Here is a 16,221-nt window from a genome sequence, read left to right as displayed (position 1 = left end):
ATGAGATTTCTACAAGAATGACTCCATACAAATTAAGGATTTTCATCTTTTGAAATAAAAGGGGTAAATTGTTATTTTGTTCATTCTTAGTTTAACCCTAAAAAATTAAATACCCTTTTTACTATTAATTATGCCTCAACCAAGCCTAATCACCTCATTATTGGATATGTGTTTTACATAAGCTTATTAGGTTTATTTAATTCTCTCTCGGGTTAGCATGAAACTTCTAACCTGGAAATCGGGACGTTATAACTCTCTCTTCCTAAAAGAATTTTTATCCTCGAAATTTACCTGGGTAGAACAGATGTGGATACTGAAGTTGCATATCTTCCTCGATCTCCCAAGTTGCTTCCTCGGTACTATGGTTCCTCCACAATACCTTCACTAATGGATCTGATTATTCCTCAATTCCTTGACATCTCAATCTAAAATTCTTATCGTCTCTTCTTTATAGGTCAAATCTTAACTTACCTCGATTTTATTTAACAGAATGATGTGGGAAGGGTCAGACCGATACCTCTTAATCATTGACACATAGAATATATTATGGACATTCTTCATATTGGCGATAAGGCTAGTCAGTAGGCTACGGGTCTGACTCTTTCGAGAATCTCATAGGGTCCAATGAACCACAAAGTTAACATCACTTTGCACCCAAAACTAAGCACTCACTTCGAAGGTGACACCTTTAGGAAAACCTTGTTGCCCACCTCAAACTCTATGTCTTTACACTTCAAGTTTGCGTACGATATTTAATGAACAAAAACTTCCTTTAATAAACTTTGAATCAACCAGACATTCTCTTTAGATTCCATGATTAGCTCATGACCAACTATTTTCCTTTTGCTAGGCTTTGTCCAATATAATTATTTCCTACACTTCATTTTATTCAAGGTTTCATAGGGAGTCATCTAAATACTCGATTGGTAACTGTTGTTGTATGCACACTCGACTAACGACAGATGATCCTCCTAACTATCTTCGAGGTCTATCACGTAACATCTAAGCATATATTTAAATATTTGAATCACACATTCAGACTGACCATCAGTTTGCAGGTGGAAAGTGGTACTGAAGTGCAATTAGGTACCTAAGGCCTCGTAGAGTGGTTTTCAAAACCTCGATGTGACATGCGGATAACGGTCGGAGATAATCGATGTTGATACCTTATGTAATGTTACTATCTCCTAAATGTATAATCTAGCCAACCTCCCTATGGTGAAATCCGTCTGAACTGACAAAAAATGAGCATACTTAGTTAATTGATTGACCACTACCCAGATTGCATCGTGCTTCATTCACGTCATTGGTACCTATTCACAAAATCCATGGTTACTCTATCACATTTCCATTGTAGAATCTAGATAGGTTAAAGCAACCGTGATAAAACATAATATTTCACTTTAACTTACTCACAAACCAAGTACTTTAACACGAACTTGAATATTTCTTTTTTCATACCTGACCATCAATACAACTGAAGAAGATCTTGATACATCTTGTTCCCTCCAAAATGGACTGAAATAGACTAAAGTGCACCTCACTAAGGACTTTGGCTCATAAATCCTTGATCAATGGAACACACAAATACCCCTAGAAATACAACACATCGCTATTTCTCAATTCAAAACCACATGTTTCACCACAACGAGTTTGTTCGACCTTAGATAATAAGCGGATTTTGGTCCTCTAAAGTCTCTTCACCTCTTTAACTAACTCGATTTCAACTTACAACTCATCTAGAAATACCATCGGTGGTCAAACACAAGCGCGTAAGTAAGGCTTGGAGATAGGACATTTTCTTTTGACTAAAAGTGTCTGACACCACATTTTCCTTACCCGGATTGTGATCGATCACACAATCATAATCTTTAAGCAACTTCACCTAATGATGTTTCCTCATATTCAACTTTTTTTGCGTGAGCAAATACTTTAAACTCTTATAGTCGGTGAAGATATAACACTTCTCTCCAAAAAGGTATGCCTCTAAATCTTCAATGCAAATACCACAGGGCTAGTTCTAAATCATTAGTGGGGTAGTTGTGCTCATGCAGTTTGAGTTATCGGGGTACATACACTATTACATTACCCTTTTATATCAACACACAACCTAAATTGTTCAGTGAAACATTGCTAAACATAATATAGTCCTTACCTAACTCCGGTTGAGTCAACACTGGTGCTTGATTCAAATCTCCTTTAGCCTCTCGAAACTCCCTTGACACTTATCATCCTATACGAACAGCACTCCTTTTTGTAACAACTTGGTCATAGGATCGAAAATCATAGAAAACCCTTTTACGAAACGACAATAGTAACTAATAAGTCCTATAATACTGCGCACCTCGGACACATTTTGTAGTGGCTCCCACTCAACCACAGCTCGAATCTTTAGAGGATTAACTTGGATACCCTCTAATGACATAACATGGCCCAAAAATGATACCTATGATAATTATAACTCGAATTTATTGAACTTACCGAATAACTAACGCTCCCTCAAGATCTGAAGCACAATACAGAGGTGATGGTCATGCTCTTCTTCCGAACGTGAGTATACCAAGATGTCATTAATGAACACCACTATGAACTGATCCATATACTAGTGGAAGATCATATTAATTAAATTCATGAATGCAGATGGGGCATTGATGATCTTGAAATGTATTACTAAGAATTGATAGTGATCATACCGATTCTTAAACTTAGTCTTCATTGTTTCGGCCTATTTAACTTTCAATTGGTAGTAGCATGACCTCAAGTCAATTTTGGAGAATACCCTAGCCCCGTTAATCTGGTCAAACAAGTAATCAATCCTCGAAAGTGGATATCAGTTCTTTACGGTTAATTTGTTCAATTAACAATTATCAATGTAAAACCTTATTGACTCGTCTTTCTTCTTTACAAACAAAATTGACGCTCCCTACAATGAGATGTTGAGTTAGATGAATCCTCACTTTATAAGCTCTTGAATTTGCGCCTTAATTTCCTTTAACTCTAACAGTTCCATGCGGTAGGGAGCGATGAGCACCATAACTAAACTTGGCATAACCTCAATGCCAAACTATAGTTCTCTATCGAGTGTCAAACACGATAACTCTTTTGGAAAAACATCAGGAAAGTCTCTCACTGTGTAAATCTCCTTAAGCTCTAGACTCAGAACACGAGTGTCTACTATATGAGCTAAGAAAGCCTCACAACCCGCACTCAACAACTTGTGGGCCTCTAAGACTGAAATAATGCTCGAGGTAATACTGAGCTCCTCATTGCCCATCATTTTGGTTCTATCGGATTACGAAGTGAGTTGTCTAGCTCTATACCTCAAACTCACATCATGCTTATATAGTCAATCCATTTCAAGAATCACATAAAACTCTCGAAATGGTTGCACTATCAAGTCGACTAGAATTTTTATCCTCATATCTCTATTAGGCACCTACGGTAGACCTTGTCCACTAACACATCTAGTCTTACAGAACTTGATACTTGAAATTTTATCTCTAAATCTTTAATTGGGATAACTCTCTCTCGAATAAGGTCACAAAAAATATAAAAATGGGTTAATCCAGAGTTTACTAAGGTATTAATAGGCATACTAAAAACTGTAAAGATACCTAAGATAATGTCAGTAACCTCACAGTCCTCCTAAGATCTAAAGGTGTACTGGCGAGAGGCAACCTAGCCTCAGGACCAGTTAAAGATCTGGTGGTACCCCTACTATGCTATATATAGGTGGAATTATCTACCCTCTAAAAGGATCATCGACTCATCGGAGATGACTGAGTTGATCTTTGAACAGTTGGTGCCCACTACAAATACTGAAAAAGTGGCCTCATACAACCCTCTGATATCTGTCTGCAGATCAAATCCTATCCCGACCTCTGGGACTAAGAAGGTGTAGGTCTCCATGACCCTTACGAGTGTATGGCTCTCTTAGCTGAAGTCTGGGATGATCCAATAGTGTCTTGGCTCTACAGCTTTGTCCCACAATATCACTCAAAAGATAGGCCCTCATAATCAGGACCCGCTCAATAGCCTTGGCCTGACGAGTCAGCTCAGTGAAAACTCTAGTGGACTGGAAGCTAGATGAGTAAGGAGGCCCTCCCTAAACCTCATAGAACGATACTCCTCCATAACCACTAACTTCTGGGCATAGCGACACAAGTATAAGAACTCGTTCTCTTACTCATACACGGAGCAATCACCCTAAGTTAAATGTATAAATTAGTCCCTCAGGTTGTCGATATGGTTCTCGTCGATGTACTTTGCTCTGAACTCTGACAGAAACAATAACATGTTGCTGCTCAAGCTTTAGCGCCAACTCTATGGTCTCCCACCAGTCTATCGCATCACCTTTCAACAAGGCGGTGATACACTCTAAGTTACCCTCAAGGGTAAGATTAAGTTGTCACAAAGTACGAAATGTCTCATGGAGTTACTAGTCATCAACTACAGGGTTGTGTCACCAGAACCCAGGAAATCGGTTGTCTTCTAATGACAGATTTTCTCAGCAATAGACTCTTAAAGGGCTACAGGGGTGGAACAGATGAGGTGGGTACAACTTGTGTCCTAGGGATAGCCCTCACGATGTGCCATAGTGCTTGTGTGAGGTCTTTAAAGAAAGTAGCCTCGTCTATGTCTGCCTCCTTCGGGATACCTATATCATTGGAGTCGGGAACAAACTCGTCTCTCGTGTCTCTAGCAAGAGAGGAATGACTCTCCTCACGACCCTCCTAACTATAAGTGGGATCACTTACCTTATCCTATAATTTCCCAAGAAATGAGAAGAGTCAATAGTGTCATTTCCAGACATTTAAGTACACTTGACACTCTAGAGACATGTACATTATTGACACCTAACGAATCTAGCATGTGGGTCTTAGGAAAGACTGAATCTGGCCCTATGATATCACTAAATGTAACACTCTAATTTGACCCGACCTTAAATTCAGAGGATTAGAATATCATACGGAACCAACTAAGTGTCTAACCATGTTTTTTAAAATCATTTAACCAGTATGACATCCAACATAATATAGCTACCAAAATATAATACAATTACAAAATATAAGTTTTTAAATATGGGGGAGCTCCCAAAAAATCTCCAAAAATACATAAGTGAAAATAGAGTTTATGATTCAAACAAATATTCAGGGTTTATGACAGTACATGCCCACTATAATACTCAAGACGTATTATGCAAGATGAACAAGTTTGGAAATCCCAAATCTGGTGAAGAACTCCTCAACTGGCACTTAAAAACCTGCGCACGGAAACACATTCCATACACTGATCTCACAAGCTCAATTCCATACACGGAACCCTACTTTACTACATGAATCCAACATATATACATGCTACAAGTATGATTATTAACATTTGCATACACAATCATAACAACAAAAGTAAGCATCATGGTGTAGCTCGGGGTCACTTAGCATCACACCCCTCTTTGCTTACTAAATAACCTTAGGTGAGACCTGGGCTCCCTATCATTCGAGCTAGGTTCGAGTCACATAGCATCAAAACCTTACCCGACTAGTCTACTCCTCTAGAGTACTCGGTATATGGCTGGGCCACTTAGCATCGACACAACATCCAACAAGTATTTAAAGTGTCCAAACACTGACTTGGATATATCCAAATAATCCCCAACTCAATTATACTAACGTCGAGCATGAGTAACTCAAGTGCCCTTAATGTTATCCCGAACATCAAGCAAGGCATAACTCTTATGGAATCTTACCTCATAAAGATCTTATATTATCACACAATTATTAAGGTTTTCACTTGTAATCTTATTGTAAGGTTTTCCTCAACCCAAAACCCTTCTTTCATCCTTCGAATTCAAGCTTACCTTATAGCCCAAAAATTCATGATGATACTGATACTCCCCCTCATATATCGGTACTTCATCTTCTAGGGTATCGATACTTCCCCGAGTATCGATACCAATTTTACCTTTGATGCTTTAAAAAATACCTCAGTACCAATACCCCCATATGAGAGTATACATACTCTACTCGAGGTATCGATACTCCCATGAGTACCAATACCAAAATGGCTTACTAGAATCTGATCAAATCCCTGAGTACCGATACTAGGCCCCAAGTATCGATACCATTTGAACTATATTTGTACTCCTTGATGGGGTCTCAATACTTTCCTCACAAAACCTTTTGTATTTTTGCCCATATATTCCCAGAAAACTTTGTTTCACTCGTCTAAAACTTTCCAAAACTCTCCTAAAGAGTCCCCAAGACACCCAAATGGTTTTTAAAGTTTATTTAGTATTTAAGGGTCATAAAAGGTCACCAATTTATGCATGAACAACAACAAATTCTCTTTTTCATGATTTAAGCCCCCAAATTCACCCAAATACTTCATAGACTCATACAAGCACCAAAACTACACATGCAACTTTATAAGAAGTAATGAAAGGTTAGAAGTGTGTTACCTTACACCTAAGAGTTGTAAGAACAACCTCAAGCTCACCTAAGCACTTCTTTCTCTTTTTCTTCCTCTTTGAGCTCTCACACATTTCTCTCACTAGAACAATCAAATTTTTGAGTTACTAGAAGTTATCTATAAGACTTAAGAGAGGTATAAACATGATTCTAAGCATTAAAATGAACTAGATTCCTCTTAGGATCTCCAAAATCCATAAACCCCCACTAAACCTCTTCCATGGCCAAAACTCTAAAAGATGAGCTTGAATGGAAGCTTGGAGGAGGAGGATTCTATTTCTTACATTCTCTAATCCAGAATGAGAATGAAGATTAACAAGTTTTCACCTTTGCCTAACCATAAGAATGAGAAAGAAAAAAGTTGGGATGGTGAAAAGAAGACAAATGATATAGGAAAAAGACATATAGAATTTCTACGTGAATGGCTTCATACAAATTAAGGATTTTTAGATTTTGAAATCAATAGAGTAAATTGCTATTTTGGTCATTCTTAGTTTAACCCCAAATCATTAAAGTAATTTTTTACTACTAATTGGGCCTCAATCAAGCTCAATCACCTCATTATTGGACATGGGTTTTCAAAAACCTATTAGGCTTATTTAATTTTCTCTCGGGTTAACACATAACTTCTAACTCAAAAAATGGGGCATTACAGAAACCATCATTACAAATCGTATGATATCAACACTAAAGATCACTATGAAATATCTTAACCAAAAAAAATGGTTTGAAATTATTTTGCATAAATTATTCCTCTTTCTTCTTATGAAGATAGAGAACTCAACATCAGCCAATTATCGTATCACCATCAGCTGCGGTTCTTCATCTAAATTAATAAAGATAAATTACCAAAAGGTGACACAATTTATTTATTTATATTAACAATATAATGTCTCCTTATAAAATATTAACACATATGTTTATCTTATGGTAATTTTATGAGCATGAATGCCTTGGTTGCTTGCTCTTATCTTACTCTGCGTAACACTCTAATATAATCATGCAATATTTTACTAACAAAAATAAGCATAATAAATAATTAACATATACATGAGTAAACTGATAATTATATAATCGATTTTGGGTTACTTTTTTATTTTTTTTAAATCAATTTTAATTTAGGATAAATTATGCATTTAGTACCTACATTATCTTTTGGGTTTGTTTTAGTACCTAAAATTTTAATTTTTTCAAAATCATATCTAATATTTATTTTTGTTGCATTTTAGTACATCACCGTTAAAAACTTAATGCGTTTAATACGTTTAATACCTAAACTTTTTTTTTTCAAATTTATAGTTAAGTTTTTAACAGGGGTACTAAAATGAAATAAAAATTAAATTTTATGTATAGTTTTGAAAAAAAAATAAAAGTTTATGTACTAAAACATACTAAAATTAATAATTTAGGTACTAAACACGTAAATTACCCTTTAATTTATTGTATATATGTTTAATTATTTGTTCTAAAATTATATAATAGTAAGGCTTAATTCCCAAATAAGTGCCCAAACTATTCCTTTTATGCCAAATAAAAGTGTCTACGGTTTTTTTGGCTCATCCGGGTGCCTAACGTTACAAACATTATCTTTTTAGGTGCTCAGGTCGTCAACGCTGTTAGTTTTCCCCGTTAAGTGACACGTGTCAACACATGGTAATTTTTAAATTTTATATTAAATTTTAAAAAATAAAATTATATATATTTTTTAAAAAAACATAAATTTTGAAATAACCCCTAAAATTTGAAAACTTTCATTTCAACCCCTAAACCCACGTCGATCGTCGCCCTTTACCGTCGAAGAAGTTCCACCCAACCTTCCCTCTCCCGACAACCATAACCCCTATGAAATCATGATTGGTTGACGACCAATCGACCACAAATCAACGTTTTAAATCTCATAAGTCCTAGGATGGAAAACATGATCCCATGCGATTTCTACGACGAATCAATGACAATTAAACGACATATAACTAGGATAATGTCAAGGACTACGTCGGCGATGACGGTGGTGGTCGGAGAAGGCACTGGCGGTGGATTAAGGTTAAGATTTAATATTTTGGGGTTGTTTTATAATATAAGAAAAATTAAGGTTATTTTATAAACATAATAATATTTTTAATAATTTTTTAAATAAATTTTAAAATTATCAGGTGTTGACACGTGATACTTAACGTGAAAAACTAACTGCGTTGACGACTTGAGTACCTAAAAGGGTAACGTTTGTAACTTTATATACCCGAATGAGTAAAAAAACCGTACACACTTATGTGGCAAAAAAGACATAGATTGAACACTTATTTTGGCATTAACCCTAAGGGTGCGTTTGGTTCACGGAATGTAAGATTACCAGTAGGAATAAAATATTACCAGGGAATAGGATTACTGGGAATGTTGTATTTTGTGTTTGGTTGGTTTAGCAGGAATGTAAGATTACCGTGTTTGGTTAAAGGAATAAAAGATTATTGGAATGTATATTTGACCAAATTGTCCATATTATATATTTGTATAATATTACAAATTGTAAAATATTTATATATTTTCTTTAAAAAATTAAATTCATAATATTTATATAATTTTTTTACAAAATTAAAAATATAAAAAATGTTTAATGAAAGGATAATTTTGTTTAACCCTGAACTTCATATAAAAGTTTAATTATAGAATTTTTTTGTAAATCTAAAATAATTTAAGGATAAATTTATAATTTAACATTCGTAGAATTTTTATTATTCAATGACAGAAGAATGATATTTTTGAAAAAAAATAAAAATTTAAGGGCATTTTAGTCCAAAACGCCGGTAATGTTACAATACCTAAGGGAAGGGAGGTAATGACATTCCCGATAATATACCCCAAAAAATCTAATATCGGTAATAAAATATTATCGGAAATGAGATTCCCGGCCAACCAAACATGGGAATGTGGGAATCCCACAATCCTTGAACCAAACACCCCCTAATAGATAACAACCTCCATCCAATGAGAGGCAGCCACGCCAACCCCGGGAATGGTAACCTAACCTCTATGCTCTTTAGTAGAAGCGTTGAAGGAATCAACAAGGTAGAGATCCAACGGCTGGGAAGCTCCGGCGGAAACAAACTAAAACGTAGCCCAGCCGGTACAACCTAGAGTTCTCACCAATAATTGACATCCACGTGGCTGAACGCCATCCTCTGTGATTACCTGGAATCGCCGGAGGCCAGCCGCATAGCAACAGAGGAACAACAACTTTAATTTTTATCTTTTATTTACATTCTTTTTCATCATCCAATTCTCTCTTTTGGACGCCTTTTGCTTCTTCTATCTTTCCCTGTGTGTTTTCAGGGTTTTCTTCCTCTCCTTCGGACCAATCTTACAATTTCACCAAAGAACAAAAATTAAACGCCGAGCACCGATAAGCCCATCATTTCTACACCCTCTTTGTGAGCTTTTCTTTTCAGCTTTACTCGAATCTCTGGAGCTTGTTGTTTATTGCTCTAATCATCTTTTTTTCTTCTTCTTGAAACGAATATTTCTTGTTTCTGGAGTTATGATCTGGTGTTCTTTTAATTTTACCAACTGCTTCGAGTTATTATTTAAGAGCCCAACTTCTACATGGTTTGCTGGACCCCTTTATCAAGGGTAATTTAAGGGCTTAGTTTCATAAAAAGTTTTGAGTTTTTTTATGCTATCTGCAGAAGAGTAATTTGATCTGGGAGTTGACTTCCATTCCTTGCTCTTGGATTGAAAATTTTTACAGCTTCCCTTGACCAACTGGTTTTCCCAGATCTTTTTATTGCTTGGATGATTTTTTCTTATATTGCTTTAACTTGAAAGTGTTCTTCCGAGGTCGTTGATATATGGTTGAGAAAGGAATATGGCTGCACGTATAGATATTTCATCTCCATTTCCAATTGTAGAAGGTGGTTACACTAAGGGTAATGTATCAGACATGGAGAATGAGAATTTGGATAATGAAAAACAAGTCACTCATGGGAAACCTCCATGCCACCTCTCGATTAAGCAGTCAGGGAGGACGATTGCTGAGGCTAATTTGGTATGTTTGATCCTTTTTCTCTAACCTGACCCATCTCTTTTGATCATTATGAATTGTAGGAGCCTGAGCTTTGACTTCCTATACTAGCATAAAATCTGAGTGCAGCTTAGTTACTAGTTTAAAAGGAAAATTCACTAATAATTCTGCTCCATGAGGATACTGGTGACTCTTAGTGATGACCATTTTCATCTGCATTTGTGAATTGTGATGCATAACCTTCTGTGTTTCAACATTTATCCTATTTGATCGAGTTTTTAGGAGAAAATAAGGATTAGCCTGTTTATATTTTGTTGAAAATCATCACTAAGGGAAAGGGTTTTTGTTGTTTTCAGTTGATGCTCTGTTGTATCATAAGTGACAACATAAAATCACATTTAGGAATTAGCTACCGGAAAGTGTTTTCTGCTAGATTCCAGATGGTGTGTTTCTACTTCCTCACACATCATCCTGTGAAATGCTTTTACTTACCACTTTTCTCTTCTCTAGGAATTGGACGTTGGTATTGTAGTTCACAAGTCATCTTCCAATGAAAAAAGCAAGTTTTTGCCCCTCTTGCGATCAGGGAGCTGCGCCGAAATAGGGCCCAAACAGTATATGGAAGATGAGCACATTTGCATAGATGATCTTCTTGGTCATCTGGAGACAACTGCTAAGTTCCCTTCTCCAGGAGCTTTCTACGGGGTATGCTTGTTTTGAACTATCTTAGTTTATGTGGTCTGATTTATGCACCTCCTTCTATCCATCACGGTTTCTAGTCTGTGGTGAAAAACTCGTGTCCAGGCCGAAAAGAAAAAGGATGCCAGCTTTCTAGTCTTTTTTTTCTCCTAGCATTCTTTTCTCTTATATCGGCTGCCTCGTTATAACTTGATGCTTTAGTTATAAGGTTAAAGTATCTAAACACGTCAGTTATATTACGTGTACAATTAGTTTGGAAGCTGCTTTAGGAATCTTAATGAGGCCTCATCTTCTATCAAAAAAAAAAAACTGGTCATACTAGTGAATTGAACCTTTCAAATACATGTGGACAGGTTTTTGATGGTCATGGAGGAACAGATGCAGCAGTGTTTATAAGGGAAAATATACTTAAATTCATAGTTGAAGATGCGCACTTTCCGATTTGTCTGGAGAAGGCAATCAAGAGTGCTTTTCTGAAAGCTGATTATGCCTTTGCAGATGCTAGTTCTCTTGATATATCCTCCGGCACCACTGCGTTAACCGCTCTTATTTTCGGAAGGTAAGTGAGAGCCACGGTTCTGCAATGGTATTATTCATTTTTGGATGTTATTTCCATGAATCCTCTTCTAACGTTAGTATCTGTTTGAAGGACCTTGTTAATTGCAAATGCCGGGGATTGTCGAGCTGTGCTGGGAAGGCAAGGTAGAGCAATTGAAATGTCCAAGGACCACAAACCTAATTGCACGTCCGAAAGAATAAGAATTGAGAAACTTGGCGGAGTAATTTATGATGGCTACCTGAATGGCCAATTATCCGTCGCACGAGCACTTGGAGATTGGCACATGAAGGGGCCAAAAGGATCTGCCTGTCCCTTAAGCTCAGAGCCGGAGCTGCAGGAGATGGACTTGAGTGAGGCGGATGAATTCTTGATAATGGGCTGTGATGGGTTGTGGGATGTTATGAGCAGCCAGTGTGCCGTGACCATGGCGAGGAAAGAGCTGATGCTTCACAACGATCCCGAAAGATGCTCAAGAGAGCTTGTGAGGGAGGCATTGAAGCGGAATACTTGTGATAATTTAACAGTGATCGTGGTTTGTTTCTCTGTCGATCCTCCCCCTCAAATAGAAATACCACAAACACTTGTTCGGAGCATCATATCATCGGAAGGGCTGAATTTACTAAAGGGTGTGCTGGACTGTAACTGATGACACGGGATGGTCAAAAGAGATTTGTACACGAACACATCGGAGGGCAAAATAGTCGTGGCATTTTTTTCTAGTGAGTAGCTGCCCCCATTCACCATGGCTGATATTCATCCTTCATTCAGAGACATCCTTGTCATGTAGAAAATGATTCTTTTGGAGCTTTTCAAATCCTGTACACCTGAGATATCTTATTTTGTACCTCCGATTTGCAGGATACGTTATTTCTTTCTTCTTCCATCGTCTTCTTACTCCTGTGTAAATAAACTGAATCTTGACAGATGTTTAGCACTCTTTCACTAAATAATTGATATCATTGACCATTAATGGGTGAGAGTGGAATCTTATTTAAAACTCCAAAAAGAGGTCTCAAAATGGTCCAAAGAGCAAAATTTTTGTTTCAAGTTACAGAAAAAAGTCTCAATTAAACAGTGAATTCAGTTTCCTTACAGTTTCCAAAAAGTGATATCTTATTTGAAGTTCCAGAAAGGTCTCAACATGGTCCAAAGAGCAAAATTTTGTTTGAAGTTACAGAAATAATTCTCAATTAAATAGTCACGTTTCAGTAATGCTGCAACGCATGGAAACTTTTTTCCCCCCATTAAATCTCTTCTTATGCTGAACCACGATGACTCTGATGGTCTATAGTTCATCATTACTATCAGCATCGGAATCGGAATTGCTATCACTGCATACAAATAAGTGTTAATGTCAGAACACCAGAAACCTTCCAATGAGTGCTAGTGCTAGTGCAAGTGTCACAGAAGTAGACTTTTAGGATGGAGTCAGAACTGGTTTCTTGAAAATAGAGGAAATAGAAAAATAAAATCATGGATACCTTGAGTCGCTGCAGTGCTCACTCAAATCTTCGCATAGAAGTTTGCTTACTTCTCCTTGCTTAACAGATCCTGTCTTTATCAATTCTGTTAACTGCATGAGTTTGATAGAAGTAAGAATTAATATTTCAGGTATGCATTAGGATGATAAGCAAGATTGAAAATTCACCTCATCTTCAGTTTCCTCCAGTAACCTATACCATAACAAATATGGACTTGGTTATTATAATATAGCTGGCATTTGTATTATATAATATAAAAAAACTACTGCCAAAGAAATAAAAAAATCATAAATGACACTTGATCAGAGGAATAGTGAAAACTCCATGCAGTCTCACCGTCCACAATAAGAGGATATATCTTTCGAGTATGCCTTAGCTTCTTGCTTACCTATCAATAAATTAAAATGTAAAAATGGGGAAAGACTTTAGAAATTAGAACTTAAGAAACAAATGGACTATTAAAACAAAAAGAAAGAGAAACTAACAGCATCTCCAAGGACATGATAAACATAGAAGTACCTAGTGACATGAAAGTATAGAAAACAATGGCTCGGTTAATGGTCAGGAAGAAATACAGGAATCCTAGAGATACCAAGTAAAACCATCAGAGAGATGGCATATGCACATGCATGTGCAACTTATGCTTCATAAATTAACAATATATCCAAATGTATGAACCAAAGATCAAGTCCTTGATTTTTTTAGCCCGAAATACAATTAAGGGACTAATCACATTTGGAGTGATTTCAGTCTCTAATAGTGGTTGTGATTGATCAAGGGGCCTTCACCAGCTAGTTTTATGATGCACCAACCATATTTGTACTTGTCACTGCCCCAAAAAGTAGTAATAATAACAAAAACAAAATGACCCATACCAATAGTGAGAATGTCCCAGTTATCCACTTTGATCCACTCACGTCGAGTTGAATCTATCTGCAAAATAAATGAATAAAACAGATATGAAATAACATGCACTTGCATGCCGATATAAGCTGTCATAAACCATAAACAACTATAAAACAGATATGGGAGAATATGAACAGTTTGCATATGAACATAGTTGCGGTTCCTATACATTTGCATATTGTTCAATGCTGCCACAAGTTCAGTAGCTGTTACTACATGATAATAATTATATTGACAGCATAGTTGCTACAAGATAGCCAGTTAAATTTCAAGGAAAACATAACATCATGTTTAAAGATGAATTCACCTGTGAATAAACACAAGGAAGATATCGAGTCCAAGGAAGAGCTACCTTTTCAAGAGTGTAATCTTGCATATTCTCACAAAGCCCATCCAATAGTTCAACAGCTCTAAGTTCACTCATCCTAATTAAAACAAAAATAAAATTTTAGCAAAGATATCACTTATACAGGGTTATTAAACATTGATGAAAAGTTTGCATCCCTGCTTGCTATACCCATGCAATCTCCATCAATCCAAAAGGTCAAAGTAACAGTAAACTTGTGCCACCCATCAAATAGAAATGCTTTAGTTGAAAATCTCCCTTTGAAACTCATTGTTTAAAATATAGCCAAAAAAGTCATCATTTTGTGTTAGTTTACTAAAAAGAGCAGTTAGGGCTCTTATTTAAGACTGCTCACCTAACATGATCACCTTAATATTTACCCTTATGACACTTGTTAACAAACTCCTAGTGGCCGTAAAAAGTACAAATCTCAAATGTCGGACCTGAACCGTTGTTAATATCGAAAATGTCAACCATTTGTCATTGTTAAAAAGTTAATTATCAACTTTCTCCCCAATTTCCAGCAAATAATTGTGATATGTGATTTCCATATTAATAATTTGATGTTCGTTGCTCAATTTCCCACTTAATTTCACTGTTTCCATTTACTACCCTGTTAGATCTTTCATTCATTTTACTCCTACTGTATCATACAGTTCGTCATTGATCTTCAGCGCTAAGCCCGGGATCAAAGATAGACGGGAAGCTCTTTTAGTTCAATTTCTACAATAAAGAAATTTGATAGAGACTAGGTATCCGAAAAAAAATTAGCAATGTTGATTCCCCCCCCCCCACACAGGAAAATGGTTATACCTGTAATCAATAACCTTCCCTTGGCGTTGACCTTTCGAATCCAAACGATGTCTCATATCCAAATGGTTCCTGGGTTTCTCCTACATATATAAAATTATTGTATTAATTACCCAATTACAGCTCAATTTGCAGAAAGTGGCATTGATTTAAAGGTATATGTATATGGGAGATTAGCCCGTACCTTTGACAGTTGAATCTCTAGCTCTGCCTGCAAATCATCCAACGAAACAAAAAAAAAGTCAGTTGATATTTTCAAAAATATGAAGGGAAAAAAACGGAAATGGAATCGGTGAATTTGACTGCGAGTGAAACAGCATATGTGATCAACGGTTTCCATTATTACCGCGACGGCATTGCATGCAGCACATTTGTCGTCGATGCAAGCGGCCATGGACAAAATGGAGAAGATGGAAACGAGCCACAACGTAGAAGCTGCCATCTCCGATCTCGCTCAATGTTCTCGAATTTTCTAATCGCGATCGTTCAGCTTCTTAATTTGAGGAGCTAGAAGAAAATCGGGTTCGGGCCTTTACAAGCAAAAACTAAGCAGGCCTTAATAATACAACTGGGACCCGACCGGACTGGACCGGGTCGCTCGTGGCATTTAAAAGAAAATTTTCAGCATCTAATACGGATGGCAACCGAATTTGGCTTGGGTTGAGATAGAAATTAAAAGAGTAAACAATGTTTAGTACATACACTATAATTTTTTTGTCTTTTTAATATATAATTTTTATTTTTTTTAAATTATACTTAACGTTTAATTTATGTTTCATTTTAGTATCTCGTGTTAAAAATTAACGCGTTAGTACATAAACTATCAATTTTTGTTCGTTTTAATACACAAACTTTTAAATTTTTTTAACTTAACGTTAAGTTTTTAACAGAATATTAAAATAAAATAAAAATAAAATGTTAGGTATAATTTTAAAAAAATT

General features: G+C 36.2%; 2 protein-coding genes across 2 annotated transcripts; one reads left to right on the top strand and one right to left on the bottom strand.

Annotated features, from left to right (window-relative positions):
• The first annotated feature begins 10,215 nt into the window (after positions 1-10,215).
• On the top strand, positions 10,216-12,704 carry LOC120203179 (probable protein phosphatase 2C 27). Its single transcript, XM_039203525.1, has 4 exons — positions 10,216-10,503; positions 10,990-11,184; positions 11,532-11,737; positions 11,828-12,704. Exons 1-4 carry the CDS (start codon positions 10,324-10,326, stop codon positions 12,381-12,383), a joined length of 1,137 nt encoding a protein of 378 aa, XP_039059456.1. The 5' UTR covers positions 10,216-10,323; the 3' UTR covers positions 12,384-12,704.
• A 118-nt stretch (positions 12,705-12,822) lies between these two features.
• LOC120203173 (protein seele-like) lies at positions 12,823-15,776 on the bottom strand. The gene is made up of 9 exons (XM_039203520.1): positions 15,627-15,776; positions 15,465-15,491; positions 15,284-15,363; positions 14,477-14,549; positions 14,094-14,151; positions 13,555-13,606; positions 13,386-13,410; positions 13,219-13,310; positions 12,823-13,068 (listed from the first exon to the last, which is right to left on the bottom strand). The coding sequence occupies exons 1-9, from the start codon at positions 15,720-15,722 to the stop codon at positions 13,023-13,025; spliced, it is 549 nt and encodes a 182-aa protein (XP_039059451.1). The 5' UTR covers positions 15,723-15,776; the 3' UTR covers positions 12,823-13,022.
• Positions 15,777-16,221: the final 445 nt, after the last annotated feature.

Source organism: Hibiscus syriacus, unplaced genomic scaffold (assembly GCF_006381635.1).
Source record: "Hibiscus syriacus cultivar Baekdansim isolate YM2019G1 unplaced genomic scaffold, ASM638163v2 tig00009107_pilon, whole genome shotgun sequence".
NCBI lineage: Eukaryota > Viridiplantae > Streptophyta > Magnoliopsida > Malvales > Malvaceae > Hibiscus > Hibiscus syriacus.
Note: the sequence above shows the minus strand (reverse complement) of the source record. Positions and strands in the feature narration are given on the sequence as shown.